Genomic DNA, 26,285 nt, shown 5'->3' with positions numbered 1-26,285 from the left:
GACATGGAAGCAACCTAAATGCCCATCAACAAATGAATGGATAAACAAGATGTGGCATATATATACAATGGAATATTACTCAGCTATAAAAAGGGATGAGATGGAGCTATATGTAATGAGGTGGATAGACCTAGAGTCTGTCATACAGAGTGAAGTAAGTCAGAAAGAGAAAGGCTAATATTGTATGCTAACTCACATATACGGAATCTAAAAATGGTACTGATGAACTCAGTGACAAGAACAAGGACACAGATACAGAGAATGGACTGGAGAACTCGAGGTTTGGGAGGGGGCGGGGGGTGAAGGGGAAGCTGAGACGCAGCGAGAGAGTAGCACAGACATATATATACTACCAACAGTAAAATAGATAGTCAGTGGGAAGTTGTGGTATAACAAAGGGAGTCCAACTCGAGGATGGAAGATGCCTTAGAGGACTGGGGCGGGGACGGTGGGGGGGGACTCGAGTGGGGGGGGAGTCAAGGAAGGGAGGGAATACGGGGATATGTGTATAAGAACAGTTGATTGAACTTGGTGTACCCCCCAAAAAATAATAAATAAATAAATAAAATTGAAAAAAAAAAAAAACATAGGAAGAACACTCTTCGACGTAAATAACAGCAAGATCTTTTTTGACCCACCTCCTAGAGTAATGGAAATAAAAACAAAAATAAGTGGGACCTAATGAAACTTCAAAGCTTCTGCACAGCAAAGGAAACTATAAGCAAGATGAAAAGACAACCCTCAGAATGGGAGAAAATATTTGCAAACGAATCAACAGACAAAGGATTAACCTCCAAAATATATAAACAGTTCATCCAGCTCAATATCAAAAAACAAACAACCCAATCCAAAAATGGGCAGAAGACCTAAATAGGCATTTCTCCAAAGAAGACATACGGATGGCCAAGAGGCACGTGAAAAGTTGCTCAGCATCACTAATTATTAGAGAGATGCAAATCAAAACTGCAATGAGGTATCACCTCACACTGACCAGAATGGGCATCATCAGAAAATCTACAAACAGTAAATGCTGGAGAGGGTGTGGAGAAAAAGGAACTCTCTTGCACTGCTGGTGGGAATGTAAATTGATACAGTGACTATGGAGAACAGTATGGAGGTTCCTTGCAAAACTAAAAATAGAACTACCATATGACCCAGCAATCCTACTACTGGGCATATACCCAGAGAACTCCATAGTTCAAAAAGACACATGCACTCCAGTGTTCACTGCAGCACTATTTACAATAGCCAGGATATGGAAGCAACCTAAATGTCTATCAACAGATGAATGGATAAAAAAGATGTGGTACATACATACAATGGAATATTACTCAGTTATAAAAAGCAATGAAACTGGGACATTTGTAGAGATGTGGATGGACCTAGAGACTGTCATACAGAGTGAAATGAGTCAGAAAGAGAAAAATAAATATCATATATTAACACATATATGCGGACTATAGAAAAATGGTACAGATCAACCAGTTTGCAAGGCAGAAATAGACACAGATGTAGAGAACAAACATATGGACACCAAGTGGGGAAAGCGGGGAGGGTTGGGGGGGAATGAATTGGGAGATTGGGAGATACCAAATTGTACATTCTAAATATATGCAGTTTATTGTAAAAAAAAAAAAAAAAAAAAAAGAGTGAGTTAAATAGGAAAAAAAAAACAAAAACGCCCAGGCTCTCCCAAACAGGAGTTTATAGGCGGATAGGAAAACATAACTAACACCTAAACTGACACTCCAGGTCTCTGGGAGGTGGCAGCTTACACTCTGATCTGCATAGCCAAGGTGAATGGGATTCCAACCAGCCTTAAACGAGGAAACTATGAAACGGCAAACAATCAATAAAATGTTAAAAATCCAAAAAAAAAAAAAAAGGTATTAAAGTTCCAAAGAATGATGACCAGTAGGTAAAAGGTCTGAGAAGCAAGTCACAGGAGAAATGGGTCAATAAACTGCAACAATTATCCTGAAGAAGAGAAACCTCGAAGGAGCAGTTGAGGGACTGGATGTGATAACAGTCCCCAAATTCTGTAGGGCTGTCACAGAGAGGAAGGCTAAATTATTAGCCTTGTCCTATGTGGCTCCCCAATAGTTTCCCCAAGGCAGAAATTACAAGGAACTGTCCCCCAATAGTACGGGCCTGTAAGGTAGTAAGCTCGCTATCCCTGGAAACACTCCAGCAGAGGCCCTCGGGTGGGCTCTCAGGGGATTCCTACATTGAGTGAAAGAATAATCTAGGTGAGCAATAAGGCACTTGCTAATATTCACAATCATGGGTGCAGAATACAGGGTGTTATTTCAGGAACAAGAAGTAACAGCCTCCTTTGATCCAGCAATACCACTCCTAGGTATGGACCCAAGAGAAATGAAAATTTATGTCCACAAAAAGACTTGAGCAAGAATAGTCATAGGAACTTTATTCATCACAGCCAAAAGTTGGAAATGCTTCACAGGAGAATGGGTCAGCAAGCCTCATCACATCTACACGACAGAAAACTACTCCATGTAAAAAGGAGCCAGCCACCAATACAGGTAACCAGGTGGATGAACTCTACATAACTGAGCTCATCATAATTATTCCATTTACATGACATTCCAGAACAGGGAAAACTAATCTCTAGTGAAAAAAAACACCAGAACTGTAATTGCCCGGGAAGAAGCATGAGGGAACTTACCAGGGTAATAAAAATTTTTGACAGAGGTTTGGGTTGCATGGATGAAAGCATTTACCAAAACTCATCAAATGATACACTTAAAATCTAAGCATTTCACTGCTATATAAATTTTACCAGCAAAAAAATTACTTAAATGCATGAACAAATATTGAACTCTAATTAATGTTTATGGATGCTACGTTTAAGGGCGAAGGGTACTGATGTCTGCCACTTAGTATAAAATGCATTCCCAAAATAAGATAGGCTGATAAATGGATAGAGAGATGGAAAGATGGAGAAAGACATGAGAAAGCAAGTAGAGTAAAATGTTAATGGTAGAATCTAGGTCGTTGGGTATATGAGTGTTCACTGTACAATTCTTTCAAATTCAATGCCTATTAAAGTGTTTCATAATAAAAGGGGGTTGGGGTGTGGAGGAAGTAAGAGCCAGTAGGAAGCACAAGGGAAAGAAGAGGTGGCCGAGAGGTCATGGGAGCAGCAAGGGGAAGAAGAGTCAGTCAACACAGGGGCCTCTCAAGGGCAGAATTGCAAAAGGCACAGCTGACCCGGCGACAGGCAATCTTAGTCAAGATGGAGCATATGTGAGGTTAGTGCTCAGACCTTTGCTGCTGTAAGTTCTTGTTCCCATGGGACCAGCTCCATCACTATCTGACTCTGGTCCTGCCCCTCTCTGGCCTTTAGTACTTTCCCCTGGACAGTGAAGGGACCAGCTCTGACAGTCAACTATTCACCGCATTTGTGTTTCTAGACAGGAGCCAAAGAAGGCAGAGATGCAATTATAGCTGTAGCGAGCCCAGCCAGTTTCCTACAGGCAAGTTTCCTACACCAAGGAGACTGCTATCAGATCAATATGTCCTCAAAAAAAAGGAACTGGGTACAACTAGCTCTGTCTGTACTTTGTAGATTATCCACAGCAAACGTTGAACCAATGAACAGGAGCACCCTGCCCCCCAACACACAGCAGGTTTCTGGGACACAGAACATTATGGAAACCCAAGAGCAGGAAGGAGATACATTTGCTGGAGAAAAAAAAAAAAATCACTGATATTCTGTATTGACAGGCAGGTTCTTAACCACTGCGCCACCTGGGAAGCCCGATCACTGATACTCTGAAGTCCAGTTTCAATAACCTGAAGATCATCTACTTGACGATCCCTGCTCCCCCGCCCACAATGGCATAGACCATGTAAACCTGACTGCGTACAAGACCGTCAGTTTCTCTGTGCTATGATTTACCTACTCTATGGCTCTCCACCTGAGGACAAATGTCCTGGAGTTGGCCAAGTAAAAGGAGATGCCAGAAAGCTAACCAGCCTGGTTCTAGTCCCAACTCTACAGTTACCTTGCTGAGAACCTGCATAAGTCACCAGCACTCTGTCTCCTCCTCTGTGGAATGTAGGAGAAGCCCAGCCTTCCTGAGGTGGAAGCTTTCTTCTGATGCTAAATTCTTTGACATGATCCTCTCTTTCTAGATAAGTAATATAACCTGAAAATGGGTTTAATTTGTATATATCCTATAGCCCTTTAAAATCACAATCCACGTGCAGCCAACGAGATCCTCACTTCAGGCACGTGGCAACTAGGGTGCAGAGAGTTTAGGACATTTGCCAAGGTTCCACAGCTGGCTGCTGACAGAGTGAGGGGTACAACCCATGGCCCTGAGAAGACCATGCACATTCTCTGGAAAAGCACAGGAAACCCCGGGAATCCCTTTCAGATTTCAGCACCTATAACCAGGCCCTTCCTTCTCTGCCTTATCCATTCTGGTTTCCCTGGAAACCAGAGAATCTAGTGCTTCTGGCCTCAGATCTTAAAGGGGAGGGGGATACGTTATGTGCTTCTCAAACCAAAAACTGTTACCTCACAAACCAAAAAACAACTTCTGGCAGGACTTCCTTCCTGCCACTCTCCCTGGGGGGAGGGGTGGGGGGCAGGCTGCTTAGAGGTCAAGACTCTTATGGGAGTCTGGAGTGCCTGAGGGTGGGGGAGATCCCACTCCTGCCCTGGAACAACTGTGGCCAGTCACCCAGGGGAAACCTGCAATCCTCATTAGGCAAGACAACAGGACACCCTGTCTAGGTCCAGATGTGCCCCAGCTGCGAGGAGGGCCATGACAGGAAATGGAGACCCAACAAGGCTAGGCCGTGTGGGGAAGAGGAACACCAGGCACACAGTGCCACCCCTCCCCCACCCATGCCTACGGCGCACAAGGCAGAAGCAGGTGAAGACCGAAGAGCAGGTGCAGGGAGAACAAGGCGGAGTGCCGGCAGGACGTGGGCTCAGCCACTGCCCGGCCTTCTAGCCTGGAGGGGGCAGCAGGCCAGCAGCTTAGTCCCTCCTCGCCAGGGCCAGGAAAGAACACATCTGAACGTTCTTCTAAACAAGAAGAGCTCCACCCTGGGGTAAGAAAGAATTTCCATAATGACCAATTTGCCTAGAAGTGGCCTGAATGCCTTCCCAGCAGCGGTGATGCATCCCAGCTGATGTGGGAGGGAGGCGTCATCCCTTCTCCTCTCCTCCTGTCCAGGCCTCCTCTACCCTTACCCAACACCCACCTTGAGTAAGCTCAGGGGTTCCTGGCAAGGGCTCCCTCCCTGGGGGCCACCAGTCCGCAGGAGTCAGAGCTACTGGTCCCTCTGGGGACGCCGGAGCCTGGAAGTCTGCAAACACAACCCCAGTTGGCGGCGGCAGCTAATACTCCTGCTTCCCAGACCGAGGCCCGGCCCACCCAGACTTCCTGTTCAGGGAGAACTGAGGGCAGCATCTGCCCTTTCTCCATTCACACAGGCAACACCCAGAGGGACTGAGTTTGCTCCGCCCCCATCTGAGTGAGGCCAGGCCGCTGTGGCTATGGCTGAGGAAAAGCAGGGAGATGGCCAGAGAGGCTGGGAGGTGAGGGACGGCTCACCCTAGTTCCTGAGGACAGACCACCGACCTCCCCAAATAAACATAAAAGTGGAAATACCTGCACACAGACAAACAGATGGGAAGTCCTGGGCCTGTCTTCATGACACTGAGCTCTACCTGCACTGGAAGTGCATAATCTCCAGGAAGAGGGACAGAGTCCCATCAACATTCCCTTTTTTCCTCAGTGGTTAATTTCCTTGTAAACAACCATGACCTCCTGGCAAAGTTGCACCGGGAGGGCGCAGAGGCCTGCAGCGGGCTTGGGAACTCCCTGGGCCTGGGTTTGTTCCAAGTGAGGAACCTAGTGAGGCCACCCAGGCCTTTCTTGGGAGCTGGCCATCCGGGGGACCAATCTTCACATCCACCTCCCGTCACCAGTGGTATGAAAACAATTCTAGCCGGGACGCTTGAATTTTAAAACTCCACACACTTTAGTAAATCCACTTCCCGATTCTGAACTCTTCCTTAAATTTAAACCGAAATGCCTTCACCTCAGTTCCCCCAGGCGATGAAGAGCCAAGTGCCTTTCCACCCTGGTCCACCTTCCAGATGCCTTTGGCTGGTGGGGAGGGAAGGAAACATCCAGCCCACCTGCTTCTCCCACACTACCACCTCAAGGGTCCAAGTCCACCCCCATGAGACCAGGCGGACGCGCAGAAGTAAGGGAGCTAACTCCTGCGCCCCTGCACTTCCAGGCCCAACAAGCAGCTGCCTCCGGATCACCAGGCCCTCCCTTCTCCGGCGGCGGCGGCAAGGAGCTCTCAGCAGCCTGGGCCTCAGGCAGGGGTGTCTGCCCACTGCTTGCTCCCCCCAGCGCTGCACACTGCCGCTTCCCAGGCATGACAGATGTAACTGCTATTCAGTATGTTCAAGCCGGGACAAAAGCCTTCTCCAGAAGCACAAAGCCAGCAGGAATGCAGACAGGCCAACTTCAATGGAAGCCACCTGCCAGGGGCCCTTCTCTGCCACACCCCCAGCATGCACACACACAATTTTTTAAGCCTTTCAAACCTGTGTTAACATATAGTCAGGTGAATTTTTCTCTGAATCACTGGACAGTTCTCCCAGAGCAGGGAGACTGTACTGCCATTTCTCAAATAGTATTCTGTAGGATGCTAATAAGTGATAGGTAAAAAGGGGGCCCTACATGTCAGAAGCACCAGATTATACAAAGTCAAATGGATTCTTTTACTACAGAACTTCTCAGAGCCTTCAGAATGTTAATGTGAACTGCAGAAAGTTTCCCAGATTCACTTGATCACAGAGCATCTCAGGAATGGCGTTCCACCAACACATTCCAAGACTGTCTGGTGTTTGGAGAAATGGGTGGCTCTTTCTTCCATGCTCACCCAGTCCCCGGTATGTAGCTCTTCTACTGTTTGGAATACATAAGAAATATTTTGCTTACGTGTGTCCCCCTCAATAAGCTTCCAGTGAACAGATGAACGAACAGATTCATGAGACACACACGCTGGGGTATCTTCACAATTCAGTTCAACCGGTGATTAAGCTTCTGCAAGGACTATTAGAACTTCATTCAAAAGACTGAACCTCTGCACATACTCAAGCCAACCTTGGCTGTGACTCATCTGTGCTTACGTCACCAAGGACAAGGGTTCAACTCCAGATGAGCCAGCTGGTTTTACTCCCTTACGAAGTCTCCCCCTAGACTTCCACAACTGTTTTGCACTTGGCCATAATGGTAACTGGGTGACTGCACTCAATGTACACACCTGCGGTCAGTGAGAAGCCACCACTGTAGCTATCACACATGGTCTGGGTGAGCTCAGCCACGAATATCACCAATTCCAACAGAGAAACCTAAAAGGAATGGTGGGCTAACCAAGCTTGACCAGCAAGGGTTCTCACCCAACCTTCCTCCCATCATGGCAGTGACAAACACTCAGACATGACATAAACCGTCAACATCCCCCAGAAAGTCCAGTATTTTTATATGCAAACTATGTATCTCAGATTACGTTTTGGATCTGGAAGTAGTCCCCCCCTAAAAAAACTGTCAGACAGACCCTTCCTTTGGGATGGAAAAATAGAGGCTGTGTACGCTGGGGTGAACTCGTAGAAAAGCCCCTTCAGGAGCCTCTCTGGTTTCTTGGTGTGGGCTTTCTGTTTCCTTCACAACAAAGCAGACTCTGCAAGGGCGTCTCCCACTGATCTCTGCAGCTCAGCATGGAGGCAGGTGCCCCCTGATGACAAGCTGAAGGCACTCTGCAGCCCCCACCCCTCAAACAGCAAGCCTCTTAAAGCTTCTGCCCTTGTTCTGAAGCCACGGGCTGTTCCTGGCATGCGTGTTTCTTAGAACACCTTCAGCAGAGATGGAGACTGTGGTTAGGATCTGGGCACCACCAAGAGGTTGGGGAACTCCTCACGCTCTGGCTCTGACCTCAGAAGGGAGGAAGCCCTATGTCAGCTCTCCCCTCCCAACACTAGTAGCATCAGAAGAAAACAAGGTGAGATGCCATGAGGTAATACTGAACAGTCTATCACCAAATACAGAAGTGCATGTTTTATCACCTTAGGAAAAAGTCCTGAGTTTATTCCTACCCTGTTTTTCCAAAGTTCTCCTCTGGCCCACCTAGCCAATTAGTTCCATCTACAGAAGCTGGGAGTGCAAGGGAACACTGACAGCTCTTTCTAGTGAAGCACCCTCCCCATCTCCCCAAGCATTCCCAGACCCCACCCCTGAGAGGACAAACAGAAAAGCCCCTTTCTTGCTCCTGCCAGGCCGCCTCCCCCGGGACTCCCCAAGGCTACAAAGAATTCCTTGGCCCCATTATTCCACTTCTCTTCTCTAACTGGGCGGGCTTGTGTTTGGATGTAGCTGCTTCTGAAGCTGACACTTTAATTCTTGATTTTAAAAACTTTATTGTTTAAATACCAGTTTTGTCTCTGAGGCAGCCAAGGCTCCGCTCTGCCTGTTAATTATCAGCTGCGAAACAGTACTTTTTTCATCAAAGCTGATGAGGCCTGAGGCCACTGGGGGTAAAAATGCTGGGGCTGGGAAAGGGGCTCTAGCCCCCCTGTGGCAGTCTCATCAGAATCCAAAAGAAGACAAACAGGCAGGAAGGTAACCCGTTGCTGTGAGTGTGGAGCAGCTCAGCTAAGTGCCTGGCACTGCGCTTGCACTGGGGGACACCCAATGAATGAGACACACTCTTGTCCTCAAGGGGCTCAGAGTCCAGCACGGCAAGACATGGGAGGGGCCATACTTTAAATTCAGAGCAGTCACAGAGCTAGTATAGGGCAGAAAGTTATTCTGCTTGGAATTGGGGGTCGGGGGGGCAGGTAAAATCTAAGCCTCGAAGGAGAAACACAATTCTACCAGGAATAAAAGGACGAACAAGTGAAAGGTGCAAAAGAAGAGCTGAAAGCAGAAGAATGCACTGCAGAGTGGGATGAGTCCTCTCCTGGAAGGGTGAGAGAGAGAGAGGGAGTGTGTGTGCGTGTGTGTGCGTGCGTATGTGTGTGTATGCACACGTGAGTGCATGTGTGTGTGTGTATGCACGTGTGAGTATGCTGGGGGTGGGGGTGGGGGAAGAAAGAAAGGTCAAAGCCAGTTTGTCTGAACACCGTATTTAGGAGTTCAAGCAACACACTGGAGGCAAGGGAAGGCCACTGAAGGTCTCTAAACAGAAGTAATGTTTGTGGTCACACCTGCCTGGGTACAGATGGCTGAGCCTCTCAATGCCTCTAAAGGAAACCAGATCAGTGGCCTCAAAAAGCAAGCGTTAACCATGCAGAGAAACAGGGACTCCTTCCTCTGGAGCAGGATGTAGAGAGGGGGGAGGTACACACGGCCCATACCAGCTGGATGACCCTTGGGACTCTCCACTGTCAAGGTCCACTGAAATGCAGACCTTTCCTCAATCCCGCAGCAAGGCCTGACGAAGGGAAGGATCCTGGGAATGAGGTCACGTCCCTGCATCTCTCTAGGGCCCTTGGCAGGTTGAGTACTCTGAAACCCTGCCACGACGCTGGGGTGGCAGAGGAGTGCCCACAGCCCTGCGCAAGTATTTGCAGAAGGCCGAGTGACGAAGACGGGACTGAAGCATTCGTGAGGCTCTGGGATACACCACTAGCACCAAGGATGATACAACTTCAGGGAACCAAATTTTGAGTCAATAAACATAAAACTTTAAAACCAGGAAAAAAATTTTTAAGAGTAAGGTTTTCTTGAAAAGGGATAAGTCCCCCATCACTGGAGAAATTTAAGACTAGACTCAGTAGGTGGCCAAACACCGATAATTATCACAGACAAAAACACACATTTCTGAACATCACCTCCGTAGTCTTGGACTCAATACGATACAAAGAGTGGGGCCTGGGAACCTGTATTTTCAAATATTACCCTCAGGTGACTCTGACAATTGACTTGGTTGGGAGCCACTGGGCTACACGACCATCTGCTGGGGTGCAGCCCTAAATAAGACCGACAAATTACTATTTCAGGTCCCTTTCTAAATGATCACCTTCTTTTCACCCTCTTGCCTGGGCCCCAAAGCCTCTGCCCTCACGCTCTTACACAGATCTCCCGCCAGCTCCACTAGCTCTTCACAGTGTGTACAACGATGACCTCGGAAGTCTGGGGTCATCTGAGAGAACATCCTGCAATGACGGAATGTTCTCTATCTGCGCGCCCCAACACGGTAGCCACTAGCTCTGTACAACTCTTGAGCACTTGAAATGTGGCTGGTGCTATGGAGGAACTAATTTTTAACTTTAATTATTTAAATTTAAATAGTCACATGTGGCTAGTGGCTACTGGACCAGCCAGCGCAGCTAGGCGGGAGAGAGGGTTTATGTATTCACCCTGAGGTGCACACAAGCAAAGTGAACTGTGACTCTGCTCCCTCCAGCACCACCTCCTGGAGTTCATCTCCAGCCTGAAAGTACCCACCTGATGACAGGGAGATTAAATTCAAAGAAAACAGCAGGAAAGGAAAGGCTCTGTATCAGCTGTACCATGCGGACTACAGGTACTGAGAACAAGGAGCCTGAACAAAAATCTTCACCCCTCAGGGCTTTGCCCTTCTCTGCCCAAGAAAGCAATTAACACCAGCAGTGCCAGCAGCATCACCCCATCCCAGACGGTGGGGCCTACTGGCTGGTGCAGCCACCCAGCTTCCCCAGAGCAAGCAGACCTCATTCTCAAGGATGACCTAGAACATCCCCTAGCTGTCTAAAGCTGGAGTCGCAAAGCCGGTTTGTAATGGAACTTTTTGGCTGTTCTGAGGTATAGAAATCCAAGGGAGAAGAAATAAATCTCGCCAAAAAAAAATGTTCCACTACTTTTCCAGACCTCAGAAGTTTTCATCAGGAAAATATATCATCTGCACACTAAAAAACACATCTGGATTCCTGCCCAGGTACAGTACAAAGGCCAAATTCAAACCTGACCGAGGACTCCAGCTTCACATGTGTGGTCCTTCAGCCTTGGTTCCTGCTCCCACCTTTCGAGCCCCTTTCCCCAACATCTGCCTGGACACACACTCTGTATCTATCAAAGGGGGTGGTTTTATCTGAGCCAAGAAACAAGTACCGCCTCAACCTTCTGGGACACCAAATGAATACAGACCAAAACCACAGCGAGAGAGGCCAGGTGGGTATCTGGAACCACCTGTCACATTTAAACAGCTCTCACTATGTGGAGAGGACAACGGACACGGACACGATGCTTTCTCAAGGCTCCCTCAGGCCAAGTTACTGACTGCCTCCTCTTGGGAGAGGTACTTAGCCTGCTGTAGAGACACAGTCCCTCAGAGAAGAGGGACACTGGCAGGGATGGATGGGGGAGGAAGGATGGGGGAAAGACTACAGACTAAAAAAGCACTGTGGGGGAGGGGAGAATAGCCATCCATCAAAGACTACATCTTTTTCTGAGGTTTACTGGAAGACTTTTTCCCCCTTCTTGCGCTATAAAAAGAAAGAAAGAAAAAAAAATGTTGCAACTTCCTTTGTCACAGCACATGCTCAGGAAAAAACAGACCTGACCCATTGCTTCACTTTCCCATCTGCACTAACGGTCGGCTCCATCCCGAGGCCCTGACTTCCACTCGCCCAGCACCCAGCGCCCAGCTCCCCAGAGGCAGGAGGCAAAGATGGCGAGAGCTGGAGTGCAGCGAGCACCCTACGTGTACCTGCCCACTGGTCCACCTGGGAGGCTCAACACAGAAAGTATGCAACTCCTCAGAGTTAAAGAGAGCAGCCCTAAGAGGGCCCAGAGGAGGACAAGAGCCTCAGCCACAGCTGCAGCCCGGGGGTCTTTCTCATCACCCCCTTCTTCTCTGGCTCCACGCAACAGCCAGTCAGAGTAACCCCGAGCATTTCCCATTACCAGAAACATTCCTGGGGACATCCGAGCTCTTCCCCCACCAGCAAACAGAAGACGGGAGCCCCAGGGGAGTCCCTCCCACGACCCTTCCCTTTGGCTAAACTTCTGTCTGCACCGGCCTCTGGGCACGTCACAGATGTGAGTCCACACAAGTCAAAAAGCAACCACACTCCTGACCCCTCCAGCCTCAAGGAGCCCACCCTGAGTCTCTGTATCCTTTGTGGCCCTCTGATTCCACCACTTTCCCACCACCAGCTCCCTGAAACTCTTATGTGTAAAACCTGGAATCAGACCACCTGGCCTACCTCCGTCAGAGAGGTACTGCCTCTGTCAGAGGGGGTCAAAAGGGAGGACGTGTGAAGGCACACAGTCCAGGTTTGGGGGGGTCAGTCTATTTTCATTCCTTTTATACACAAAGGTGTTCAATCCTCTAAACTGTAAGTTCCCAAAGGCAAGGCTCTCATCTTATCACTGTAGCAATCTGCACAAAATAAGCATTCCATAAATATTTGATGATAAAATAAAAAGCTGAATCAACTAAGTACTGAATTATAGTGGCGTCATGGAAGAACTATTGAGAGAGAGAGAACTGCAAGCTATAGGGAGCCAGGTTTTAGATCTAGACACACCCATCATTAATAGCCTCAGGGCTTTGCACGTGTAGTCCTTCTGCCTGCCCCACCCCCCAAATATTTCCAGGGCTCACTCAAATGTCACCTTTGCCGTGAAGGCTTCCCTGAGCCCCTACTTGAAATTTCAACACCACACACGCATTCCTAGCGTTCCAGGGTCTCCTACCCTCCTTTATACCGATCAACCATTTGACAAGCTGTATCATTTATCCGATTATATTTCGTCTGTCTCCCCCTGCTAGAATGCAAGCTCCTTGCAGGCAGGATTTTTTTTTTTTTTTTTTGGGTCTGTCTGGTACACTGATGTATCCCCAGAGATTGAAAAAATACTTATCATTTAGTAGGTGCTCAATAAATAATTGCTAATGAGTGAATGAAACTGAACACGTTTCCTCTTCTGTAAAATGGGGACTTTTACTTTGCAGTATTATTTTAAGGATTAACAAGAGTGTAAGTGAAACACCGAATACAATGCCTGATATCTAATATCTGCTCAATAAAGACTCATCATCGAACGGGGAGACCTTCACCGTGTTGCTCAGCTGTCAACAGTGATCTGAAGGAGACAGAGGACAGAAGATTGTCGTATGTATCAAAGTCATTCCTCTGTTCTGATCTATCCTTAGGGAGGTGGCAAAAGTCATTCTTGGCACTGCTAATTAATTTTCTTGAGTAGTGAGTTGCTTTGGATCTCAGAGGGCTAGAAGGCACCCCATGGCAAATCCCACTTAGAAAGGCAGGGGTCTAGTCTAAGCTGCTAGGAAGAATCAACCCTCACTGTTCTAAATCCCTCTCATCTCATACAGCAGAGGTATTAAAGGGGTCTAAACACAAGGGGATGACCCTGACTAGTTGCGCTTCTCGGCTAATCCTGCCATCTGGACCTCCTGATGGCCAGTCAGCAGGGAAGACAGGAGGCAGGCACAGAGAAGAATTCATGTTTATAAACACCAGTTGAATGGCTGAATGAATAAAAATACTACACCCAGAGAAGGGTGAAAGAACACTGGCCTGCAGAAAGTGAGGACAAAGAGGACGGTTCCCGATCCCAGGATCCCTGGAACCTGGGCTGACCACCTCTTTCCCAGCATCAGGTTGTTTTCCCAGCACTGAGGCTGCAACAACAGTAATGAAGAAAGCCCTTCAACACAGGAGAGCCCTTCGATTTACAAAGGAAGAAACTGAGTGGGGCTCAGACAGGTTCAAGAATTTGCTGAGGACCACAGAGCCAGGTAGGTCTCTCAGATGCCAGTCCGATTCTGTTTCCCCTCCATGGAATTAACTGGTCCCATGAGGTTCAAATCTCCAACCTCAGTCCCAGCAACATGGTGTTCAATGCTGGTCCTCTTGAAACACACCGGAGCAAGGCCAGCAGACAGAGAGATCACCTTGGACTGCATCCGTGTGTCTCTGCTGTGTCTGGGGCTGACTCGAAGATGCCAAGAACTGTAGGAGACCTGGCAAGCTCCCTATCTGTCCCTCCCTCAGTTAAAGTTCTCCAAGGGGCAAAAGGGTCATCTCCACAGCACAGCAGGAAAAGGAGGGGCTCTGGAACAGGGAGGAAGAGGAGAGGCATCAGTGGGAAACTGTGGTCAGGGCCCTTACAAGAATGAGAACTCCCTTAGCAGAAACATAAGGTGCCAGCTTGAGTCAGCAGATCCGAGCGTGTAAAGAGAAGAAAGCCCAGGAGGCTATCCTGAGAAGGGCTTTTTAGCAGACAGGAGGAAAAGCAGGGAGAGACCCTTAAGGGGACCCTCCCTATAGCCCTGGCTCATTCTCAGAGAGCCCAGGCCAGGACTGCCCCTCACCCAGCCACCTGCCTCAACCCTGAGGATCACTGCTAGTACCTTACACTTATGCAGGCAGCATCCACCGTTACTCAGTTAGCACAGCTTTGTGAGGCAGCAGGTGTAACGCGCAATGCCAAAGCACTCTGAATTTTTTTTAATGACAGCATACAGTCACTACACAGATACATGAGGACACAAAAATAACGGAGATGTGGGTCTTCAAGGAACTTACAATCCAATATCTCAACTTTGCATATGGAGAAATACATTTAAAACATGAAAGGAAAGGTAAGAGTGTCCTGGCAAGTGTGACAGGGAGGGATGGGGGAGACCTCCTTCCAGCCTGAAGGCTTCACAAAGGAAGGAGCAGCGTGTGTACAGGGTAGAAGAGGCAGACACAGACAGGGGTGGGGATGCGGGGGGTGGCAAAGACGACACAGGACGAATGGGATACAGACCCTGGGCGAAGCTGTCGGGGTTGGAAAGCAGAGTCCCATAAGGAAACAGCATATATAAGCCACTTAAGCTGAAGCACAGGATACATTCAGAAAAAAACAGATTGGGATCAGATCTGAGAAGGATTTGGAAATCTCCTGAACTCTGCATCCAAAGGGAACCCATGGAAGGGTTTAAGCTGGGAAGCTACATGATCAGAGCTGGGCTTTGGGCAAACTAACTCCCACGCTCTCCAAGGAACTGAGGGGGTAAGACCTTCATTCCACCGCCGAGGTTCTCGGGGCAGCCAGGTGTCTGCACGCCCAGCCCACCCCCACCTCCACCCTCTGGTCCCTCCTTCTCTAATTACACCTCCAACTCAATTTTATGTTCTTCTAAAAAATCTAAAGCAAGGTAACCAAAAGAGTCCATGAAAGCAGGGAAGTTGAGGCACAGGCGAAAGGGCACTCCTAGCCCTTGCTTCTCCCTAAGAGCACAGGTGACTGGAGTGCCGCCAGCAGGAGGGGACACAGAGGCGAGGAAGTCCCTGAGAATCCCACACGGGCTCCAGTGGACGGGATATGGTGCTGGGGAGCCTGGCAGTCAAGGGGAAGAGAAAAAATGACATTTCTGTAAATGAGAGTTTACAAAGCAGATTATTCTACATGCTCATTCTGCCCTGTGGCCTCCAGCCTTCCTCAGATCTGGGTGCCTGTAAGGAGAGAAGCACAACGAAAAGCACAAGATGACCTTGCTCCCCCGGCCAGCACAGCGGAGCAGTCAGACTGCAGCAAGCTCCAGGGCACACTGGTCACCAGTTCACCTGCATTCCTAGGATGCTCTAAGTTCCACACACGTGGCTTCAAGTGCCCAGGGCTCCCCCTCTTCCTCCCGCCCCACCCCCCAACCCTTTGAACCTTGCAGAAATCAGGCATGACAAGCAATCTGCAGATTCTTCACTTAGAAAGGCTTCCCTCACCTAAGGCTCCTGTGAAGCCTGCCTTTAAAATCCTTCCTAGCCTTCCTCTAAGAATTTCAGAAGCCAGGCAAGGAGGCCCAGGATAGGGAGAGAAGAGGGAGGGCATGGCTACTCCAAGGACAGGGACTCCTGTCACAGTTAAAAATAAACTCTTAGCAATTTACACCCAACTCCTCCCCTCCGGAGGCCAATGGGCCTTGGCAGATAAATCTCTCCCTGCAGAGGAAATGAGGCCCGAGGGGGAAAGACAGGAGTAGGCAGTCATGGAGAGATGGTCTCGGTATGTAACTCTAGCTGAAAGCAGAGGGTCCCCCAAGTTCTACCTGGCTCTCTCCCATGCACCCCTTCTCCCAAATAAACCCTCATACCGGAAAACACAGAACCCTCCTATCCAGCAGGATTAGTACAAACACCTGTCCGAGGATTAGAAAAATCAGAAAGAAGAGACTGTCAAAGTCAACGAAAGGAAATACTACCCAGTATCTATCAGATAAGTAGGTATCTCAGCTACCTGAGCCTGTTTCCTCACCTTGTTCTATAGTGCCCCAGGGTCCACGGGCAGTAGGAGAAGAGGCCACCTCACTGGACCTCAAGGGACACAAATCACCAACACCCCTGCCCCCCACAGTCAGGAGGTAGAAGAGACCCATGCGCTCTGTGACATCCTGCAGGTGGCTGAGCTGGGAGGGCCAGAGGGGCCACAGCCTGACTCATGAAAGAGGCCCTGAGAGCCAGGGCCCAGTTATTCTTGGAAGCCAACGAGATGAGGTCACACTTTTGAATGTGGTAACCTGAAGCCCCACACTGCGGAGGTGGAGAGTACAGCCTAGCAACAGGGCAGGAGTCCTGGGGCAGGTAGCACGCTCGGTCACAGGGCAGTCGGGGTAAGCGCCTGGGACAGCCACACTGGGCTCTCCTACTCCTCCCCACACTCCTCCTGCCAGCCAGGCCCACGCGTGGGTGGAGTCTGGAGGAGGCCAGAGCTGGATGCAGGCACACAGACAGTCTAAGCGTGCCGAACCCGCTCACCCTCCTCCCTGGCTAATTCACCCTTCCCCGAGCTCCACGGAGCCTCCGTACATAGATCTCGCCACCTGGAGACGCTGCAGCCACAGCTCACTCCAAGCACTCAGGAAAGCCAGTTGGCCACAAACCACCCACCAAGCTCAGGCTGGAAGAGAAGGGGGCAAATGGGGAGTGGGGTGCGCGTGCGCGTGCGCGTGAGCAACAGCTCAGCAGTGCGGCAGGAAGACCTGGGACAGGCGTCAGGGCCTGGCTGTGAGGCGAGACTGCAGCAGTGGCAGGCTTACTCTTAGCTGTTGAGACAGAGGGGCTGTGTGACCGTTCTGGGCCCTGGGCGGGAGGCCAGGTTACAAATGTCCAGAGTGGGCTGGGAACCTCGTAACAATATGAAGGATCAAAAGGGCAGCAAAGTAATCAACTCAACCACCTGCTGGGGAGGGGCCGGGAGGGTAAGGAGCCCAAGAGCGCGAAGGTGGAGGAGCTGGCAGGGGCGTCAAGAGGTCTCCTCCCAGGTCCACCTTCCTGGGACTAGAGAGATTTCACCTTTGCTTTAGGTTCAAAACAACCATCCCAGAGATACGTCAACCAGAGATGTTCCCCTCATCTTCTCTGAGACAGAAAAGGTGTCTGCCTTTGGTCACCACTCCTCACCTCCCAGGAGGAGTCCTGGATGGACACTGGCCATGGAGATGCCTGGAAACATTCCTCAAGAGGAAGATGCCCTTTCATATGACCCTTCTGGACAGCTCAGGTTCCTGGCGGAATAAACACACAGCTTGGCTGGTCTTAGAAGGGAACAACAGCTACAGATAAAGGTTGACCTTGGAGCCACATCCCAGCCTCTAACTACCTGCCAGATGGCACATTAAGGTGTTTACTGGATCAGAGAATAAAGACCCCCAAGAACTCTACACTGCCAGAGGCTGAGCACCCTACCCCCGCTTCCACTGAGTCTCTTCTTCCTCCAGCCAAATCTTCTGGCCTGGCACTCAGGAACTTTGTCCGAAGCTCCAGGGCTGAAACCACTGCGTTAGCCCTGAACGGGCAGGAAGAAGAGAAAAGAAAACAGACATCACCAGGCATCTCCCTCTCCTCTTGCTTCCTCAGTCTCCTTATATCCCTTAGTACCCAGTCCTATGGGTAAGAAGTGGTACCTGGATGTACATCCTAACTTTGCCATCAGCTCTGGGAATCAGTCCCCAACTCTCACCTCAGAACAGCCCCAAACCCATACTATAACTCCAAGTGAATTAGAAGAAGGCACCCACTTGGATGGACCCAGCCACACACCAAGGCAAAGCCTGACAAGTGAACAAGTAGGCTGGATTGGAGCCCTCCTCCTCCCTCAGCCAGCCAACCACAGCCTGCACAGCCAACCACAGCAGCCGTGTTTGGCCCCACAACTTCAAATGGGAAGGAGTTACAGATGGGGAAAAGCAAGAGTTCCCATCTCTACCCTGAGCCACCACAACGCTAAGATTCTTCTTATTTCAAGGAAGGAGAGGATTCACACCCCACTGAGTTACACAGCCCATCCTCTCTGTGGAGGCACGTACTGGAACACTCACCAAGTCTTCACACAAGAGAAGGAGCAGCTGGTGAGGGATGGTTATTAATTAACTGGACAGGAGCTGCCCTGCCACCCAGCAGTAAGCCTATCAAAAGGGCATCCACGCTGGCCCAGATACTGCTGGTGGTCAGACGTGGAGCAAGTCAGGAAGCTCTCCTGCCTCCTGCCTCCAGCACCGCCCCCCACTATCCCACACTGCCGTGTCCCAGGAGCCACTGGTTGCCTGACACTCTGATGTGTACACTGAGGCCTAGAAAGTTTAACTGACCTCTTCAAAGTCATACAACTAGTTTAGCAGGGCACCAAGACTAGATTTATCTTTCTTTCTTTCTCTCTTTCTTCCTTTCTAATCTAGCACATAACCCATGGTAACGTGTTCATTCCTAGATATTTATATCCATACCTGTCTTAAAACACAAAATATCAGTATTTCCCTAAAGACTAGAGAAGGTACAAAATCTGATTCTGGTGTACATCAAGCTGCTCAGTGGCATGGCCCCATCTCTTTCCCAACGTCCCCGTTTTTAAGGTGACTGATGTAGAAAGATCCTCATGACCAGCTAGTGGAGGTGAGTTTTGCACTGCCAGGCCCACAATCCCCATACTCCTATCTCTAGCAACCCAAACACCAAAGGAACCCAGACTAAGAGGAGGTCCCAGGGAACCAGGTCCCAAGACATGGCTTTGATGCTGACACCAGGTAAGACCTTGGATGTACCACTGAATCTTTCTGGACTGGCCCTGCCTCTTCCTCAGTGAGATGGACAGGGTCAAGAAAGATGAACAGAAAGTGTTGTGAGCGCTAAGGACCTGAGCTGTGGGTCCCTTTACCACTGAGCCTTACATCATTATCAAGAGCAACTGCAGCCCCTTCAAACACAAAGAACAGCTCTGCCCTACCCACCCACTTCTGCCCAGGACACTGCAGCAACTGGAAAGGTGCAGCACAAGGAGGAGGGGAAAAAAGAGACCCCACAAGATCCTTGGGAAGGCCTGAAGCAGAGGAGAGGGAGGCAGGAAAGTATGAATTCTGTGCCACAGACACCGAACTACCAGGGAGAGCCCTGCCTCAGAGCACAGGAGGGCCACTTGGGAATCAGGAAAGGACTCAGATGCAGATGCTGATGCCTTGTCCTTCCCCGCCACGGAGGACATTCCTTCCGGCATAGATACCACACACCCCTGGACTCTGCAGCCGGTGCGGTGGGGCGCCTCCCCCATTCCCAGGATGTACCCAGGGATTAAGTTTGCCTCCAGCAGTCCTGAAGCTTGGCTCCTCCAGGCCTCTCCCTGAATCCCCTGAACCTGCTTCTTAAATAAAACCATCAACTGATGATGACACAACTCCTCAGATTCCAAGCAGTCAAAACATCCTAATCATAAATACCAATACCTTCATCCTCTAAAAAGGAGCCCCTCACTTCCCAGACACCCATCAATATTTGGTCCTGAGGCCTAGGGCCGCTTTTCTTCCCCCTTCTGTCCGCCACTGATCCCACATCTTAGCTGGGGATTATTTTCAAGCTCTATCAAAGCCCAGAATTCATAAGTGAAAAAGAATCACGAGCCGCCCCGGCTTTGATCCTGCCTCAGTGGATGCCAAGAGCTCTGCTGCAACAGACAGCGGCCAGGGCAGGGCCCAAAGCGAGGAACAGGGTCTCTGAACTCAGAAGCTAGACCTTCCCTCAAAAAACCACAAGCACCAACCTCAGAGATTTGTAACCTTTCTTTATAACATCCTGTTAGTTTACTTCATGCACCTCAAACACTTTAAAACCTGCTTTTAAGACAAAGATCAGTTAGGCTCGATTCTGAGCCACCAGCCCCAGTTGCTCCTCACCAACCTGATCTGCCCTCCCCTCAGCTCCCCACCATCACCTTCTGTAGATGTGCTCCTTCCTCAGAGATGGAGCAACAAGCCATCCTCAGCTCCTTTGGTCCTCACAGATTTCCTCTTCAAAGTTCTTCTATTCCCAACCACACAATTTAACCCTTGGACCAGCAAAGTCCAGTAGAACTTTCTACAAGGTCGAAATGTTCTTCTCCACTGTTCAATTCAGTAGCCATTAACCACATGTAGCTACTGAACACTGGACATGTGGCTAGCAACTGATTTTTAAGTTTAACTTAGCTTAATTTAATCAATTTTAACTAATTTTAATTTAAATAGCTATGCATGGGCATTGGCTACCATACTGGACAGTATAACCCTAGACTAAGTTTGTTAATTTCACGTTCTCCAAATAAGCTTCTTGACCTCCAAACTTTTAAGGCCACTTTCAATGTCTGTATCCTGCATACAACAAAGCATACGGTAGGAAGCTCAGGGAATTGTTAACTACTGTAACGACAGTGGAGATAAAAGAGGCTGATTGGTTCATAAAACTTTCTTCACCTTGTGATTCCACCCAGCAAACCCCAATTTGGGACACTGCCCCTCACCCAGCCACTCTCTCTTGCTCCCTGACAGGTACACAGCACAAGGCATGCTGGAGAGGATACTGCCTGCACTGTGGGGATGTGGGAGCCGGGGCTCTCCCTCTAACAGTGTCCAGACCAACCATGAGAGGTTCTGATCAGCTCCCCTTCAGAGCACCAAGGAAGCCACATGGCAGTGACACAAAGTCACCTGGGGAGGGAGGATCGCTGAAGAAAGGAAAGGAGAAGGAAAGGACTTTGTTTCCTCTAATCCACACAACGGAAAGACAAACAGAGATAAGTTATGACAACATTCTATATTTTGTAAAGCAATAACATGCTTCACCGAAGCAGAGTCACACAGCAGAGAGGGACAACGGCGCTGGCTTTAATTAAATTTGTTCAGCTAATACCTAAGAATCACCATGACACAATGAAGCAGGAAGCAGCTGAGGAACCCCACAGGGAATAGGACCAATTACTGCACAAGTGGGTTGAGGCTAGGCATCCCTACCAAACAGTGATTAGAATTCTCATGTTCTTACACAAAAAATAATAATAGTAAATAAGATTTCTAGCAAACACTTCCTAAAAAGGGAGGTGGTGATTTAAAAAAAAAAAAAAAGTTTGTTACCACAGATTCAAAATTCAAGGAGCTGCTGAGTTGGTTTATAAGCTGCCCCTCCAACTCTTGGGATCACTGCTGGGAAGGTAATAAGTCCCCACCCAGCACCCCCTGGCCAACAGTCCAGGAGGGCCTACGGTGAGAGTAGCTCCTCAGGCTTGAGGGACTCTAAGTAGCAGCCAGTCCCAGGGTCAAGCCTGCTGATGCCAGTGCAGTTACCAAGCAGGAAGCAGTCGGATGTCCTGGGTTCTAATCCTAGTTCTCACAAGTGTAATGGCTGCATTACCTCAAGCAAGCCTTTGCTCTGAGCCTTGGTTTTCTCATATGCAAAGTAAGGGGGTTATGAGATGACCTCTCAAGTCCCTTCCAACTCTGACAGAAGTATGAGTATGACTCAGATCTTAGCAAAAGCAGCCAGGAGAGATGGTGAGGCGAGGTCATAGCACCCACCAAAAAGCATTTAAATGTTAGCTCTCTCAGGTGGAGGCAGAGAAACAGCAGGGCAGGTGGGACTATTTTTTTAAAGCACTGATTACATTTAATAGGACTAAGAGGTCACCAGACTACAGACGAGAGCAGGGCATCAAGGCAGCCGCCACCTCTCATCAACTCTCAGGACTGTGAGATAGCAGATATCAGAACCCCATGAGAGGCCCTGCTGCTGCCCTACAGCTCTTTGCCCCACATCCCCAGGAATGGCCTAACACCCTGTGTAGAGCAGAGGTCTCCTCCCTTTTTCTTCAGGCACCTTTCCGATGGGGCAATCCCTCCTGCCCCACCACATCTTCCTCCCTTGCTTAATAATCAAAACACTCCTGGTTTTGAAAATCATTTCACTACTCAGCACCTATGGTTAAGTTAATCAAGATCTAGAAATCTCTTTGGTGCGTGTCTCTGGAACAGAATTCTTTAAACCAGATTCCCCTCGCAGCTGTAATTATGTCTTAGGCAGTATTTGGATATGGAAGCACTGTTGACACTGTCAGTCTCTGAATACCTCATCCCTTCTTTCTTCCTCTATTATTAAGTTTTTACACAAAGATGTGTGGGAAATCTACAATTTAACAGTTGAGTCAGTTTGTACGATCTAGGAGCATGCTGCCTGTCAAAACACTCTGACTTCAATCTTCACCCACTTCTAATCCAAGAAGGACAAACTATGAGTGTTATTTAAAACACGGCTGGAAGTCTCCTTTCAAAACTATTCAGAGGAGGAAAAGATCCAAATCTCTCTCCTATTAATTATAATAGAAATCTGAAGTGCCACCCAAAAGCATTTTAGAGGGTGGTTTTGTGTGTCCATTAAATAGAATAAGGACCAGAAGTTGAGAGCGTTTGTTCTGAAGTCTTTAAACCATATTCCAGCTATCCAAGAAAATGAGCAGCCAGTGTCCCCAAACTGCTGATGGGTGAAGGCAGATGGCGTCTCAGAGGGGATAGAAAACTCTCCTAGAAAGAATGTCTGTCACTTCCTCAACGTTACAGGTTAACTGTGGTCAAATAGTATTCACTCAACTCCACTCCCCAAGGTCAGAGCTACGGTCAAACAACCACTCTCCCCCCCTGTACCCAGTTATGAGTATGGAAAGAACAGTCTAAGGCGCAAATATTAAAGCGTTCAGGATATTGATATACTCCTTCTCCAAAAATCAACACTAAACAACTGAAAGCCCTCAGCAACAGCTTATAGTAAAAACCTGTCATAGTTTTAGTAAAACATAGCTTATAGTAAAAAAAATTGTCATAAAGAAATATGACAGTTTTGAGGCTACCTGAAGTTCTCCCCGGAAAGGGAAGATGAAAGCAGCAAGAAAATAATTTGAGGCCTTAAAATCTGTAAACTGAACATGCTTGCCTTCTACAACCCCCAAGTACCAGGGTTTTATCATATCTAATTATATATTCCAACACTTCCACCCAAAACACATATCTGAGTTCTCTATGAATACCTGAAACTCAGCTAGCCATAGGGGTTGAGAGGAAAATATAACACAGGAAGTACTTTTCTCCTCCTCCAATCATTAAGACACCCCAGGGGAAATAGGCGTTATTTGTCACCTTTAGAGATGTGGCTTGATCTGAAACCCCTCTTAGGGGAAAATCTTTTCAGTGACCCTGAACACTGGCTCACACTGCGCTGGGGACTCATCAGACCTCCAAGTCCATTCTGTTTAACTTCCGAAGTAGATATTCTCACCGAAATCCCCATTCTCCGCCCTACCAGACCCCCTTTAAAAAGAAAATAAAGGGTGGGGGAGGGCGGGGGGAAGAGATTGGTTTTCCCCAGCTTAAGGAAAACGCTCCCTCCTACTGTCCACCAATCGCCCATGTCCAGGACTCAAGTGGCCATCTCCGATTTGAGGAATCAGCACGGAGCCAAGCCATGGTTTACAGACCCGGTTTACAATGATCAATGGAGCTATGGAAACAGCAGACACCGCGCTGGAGCCTGCTGGCCTCCCATCTGGAGCCTCACAGGCACTGAAGGTAGGAGGGGGCCTGCTCTCGGATCAAAACAAACCCTCCCCCACGCCCGGGGCGCTGGGGGGGACGGGGGGCGGTGTCCCGGCGGAATCTCCAGCCTTGCACCTCCCCGGCCGGCGCGCCCCAAGGCGGCACAGCCGCACTCGCAAGGCCCAGGGAAGTGAAATCACACATTCCGCCTCCCAAATAAGGAGCGAGGCTAAATAAACCTCCGAGATCCGACTTCTCCAAACCAACCGACCAACCAGCTCAATGAGTAATGGGCCTTTTGTGCCCGCAGAAAGAAAGAAAGAAAGAAAGGAGGGAGGGAGGAGAGGATGGGGAACCACAAGCCCCGAAGATCACTTCCTTGAGACTGGGGGGAAATTAGCAGAAGTGGTCCCGAAGCCAACCGTTGCCACCCGGCTGGATCCCGCTCAAACCCAAAATGGCAGAGTCCTCAAGAGTCCCCGCCACTCACAGCCGGAGGTGACCGGAAACTCGGTCTCGGCGGTGTGGTCCGCCGGGACCCGACCTGCCCGCGGCCGCCCGCCCCCCGCCGCGCACTTGGCACCCCTCGCGCGCGCGGGACCGGCAGCCCCGCCGCGGCCGCTCCTCCGCGGCCCCGACGCCCGTGCGAGGAAAGCGTCGGCGCGACCACGCTGAGCCACCGCGCGCGTCGGCCGCCGCGGAGTGCCGGGGGCGGCGGGGGTCGTGCCCGGGAGTCCCCCTCCGCCTGTCCTCCCCTCTCCCGGCCCCCAAACCTACTTTTAGGGCGAATTTCTCCTGGGTCCTCTTGTTGAAGATCTGCAAAACTTTCCCGTTGATGCCCAGTCCCAGGACCTGGGTGGTGACCTTGTAGTCGTCGATGATGGCGTTCTTCTTGATCTGTAGGCTCGACTTGACGTGGAACTGGGGGAACTGCTGCGGGGGCTGCGGCGGCGGCTGGGTCGGAGGGTGAGGCTGGGCCGGGGCGGGGGGCTGCGGCGGCGGCGGCGGGTTGGGGAACATCGCCGGCGTCGGACAGCATGGTGCGGCGGCGGCGGCGGCGGCGGGCTGGGGGACAGCGCCGGAGTTGGACAGCATGGTGACCGGAGGCGCGGGAGCAGCGGCGGGAGGGCCCGCGGCCGGCCCCTCCTCCGGCTCCGGACGGGGTCCCCGCCACCCCCCGCCCGGCTGCGAAGTTTGCTCCCGGCTGGAGCCGGCTTCCCCGCCCCGGCCCGGCTCCAGGCTCGGCGGGTGGCGGGGCTCCGTGGGTCCCGCTGCGCGCCGCTGGCGCCCACCGGCCCTGCTCCCTCCCTGCCTCCCACCCTCCCCCCGGGGGCCAGGCGCTTGTTGGAACGCGGGACGGCGGGGGCCCGGCCGGGGGGAAAGCGGCCGCGCGACAAAGTACCCAGCCCAGGGGCCGGCGGCCGCGTCACAGCCTCGTCTGCGTCCGGGGCCGGTCCTTAAAGGGGAGGGTCGGAGGGGGCAGGGCTTGGGGAGGCGGGGCGGAGCCGGGGAGGCGTGGGCGTGGGGGAGGGGCTGGCCTTAAAGGGGAGGACGCGAGGCATCCAGGCAGGGTGGAGGGCCAAAGCTGGGCACTGAGGCTGGGGATGGGGAGTGGGGACCGAGAAATCCCAGTTCTTAATTAATCAGGGCCACGCAAAGGGAAAGGGGAGGCGTATGAAAGCAGCTGCATAATCAGATAGAAAATCCACTTTTCTCCAATTGTCTGGCTGTTTCAGACAGCAGCAGCTGGGGGTGTATTTTGAAGGCGACGGATGACTAGTAAGTATGAGCCAGATGAGACCTCCTGGGTGAATTGGAATTACAGGGACCATTCATCCGCGGGATAGGGTGAGGCAAATATGGAATATTTTCTTGACTTGAACACTTTCCTCTGAGTTTGCATTTCTTTTCTTACAAATTAATCTTTCGGCAAAGATTTATTATTGTATAAATATGAACAATTTAGTAATTATACTTTTGAACTTTTTTTTTCATGTAAGTTAGCTAAAAAGGAATACAGGGCAGGAAGAGGATGGATTGACATTCAGACTGCCTGAATTCAGGGGGCCTTTTCCTTTGACTGACTGTGTGATCCTGAGCAACTCAGTGCACCTCTCCCAGTGAGAATAGGGTATGGAGAGAATTCCCTGAGACAATGCATCAAAAAGGGAAGGTCTGGGGGATAGGTCCTGATTTCCAGTGTGGAAATGTTAGCCTCTGAACCTACAGCCATAAGAAATGAATTTTTTTTTAATTCATTTATTTATTTTTGTTGGCTGTGTTGGGTCTCTCTTTTTCACTGTGTGCGGGCTTTCTTTAGTTGCGGTGAGTGGGGGCTACTCTTCATTGTGGTGTGCGGGCTCCTCATTGCCATGGCTTCTCTTGTTGCAGAGCACGGGCTCTAGGCGCGTGGGCTT

At 50.0% G+C, this 26,285-nt stretch overlaps 1 protein-coding gene across 1 annotated transcript in view; it reads right to left on the bottom strand.

The window, feature by feature from the left end:
* Positions 1-25,304, bottom strand: part of MAPKAPK2 (MAPK activated protein kinase 2) — a 47,906-nt gene extending 22,602 nt beyond the window's left edge. The window contains exon 1 of the mRNA XM_057728858.1: positions 24,646-25,304. Coding sequence (XP_057584841.1) covers positions 24,646-24,963 — 318 coding nt within the window. The 5' untranslated portion in view covers positions 24,964-25,304. The remainder of the gene's footprint in view (positions 1-24,645) is intronic.
* Between the last annotated feature and the right edge of the window lie 981 nt (positions 25,305-26,285).

Source organism: Hippopotamus amphibius, chromosome 3 (genome assembly GCF_030028045.1).
Source record: "Hippopotamus amphibius kiboko isolate mHipAmp2 chromosome 3, mHipAmp2.hap2, whole genome shotgun sequence".
Taxonomy (NCBI): Eukaryota; Metazoa; Chordata; class Mammalia; order Artiodactyla; family Hippopotamidae; genus Hippopotamus; species Hippopotamus amphibius.
The sequence above is the reverse complement of the archived record's forward strand: the minus strand, read 5'-3'. Positions and strand labels throughout refer to the sequence as shown.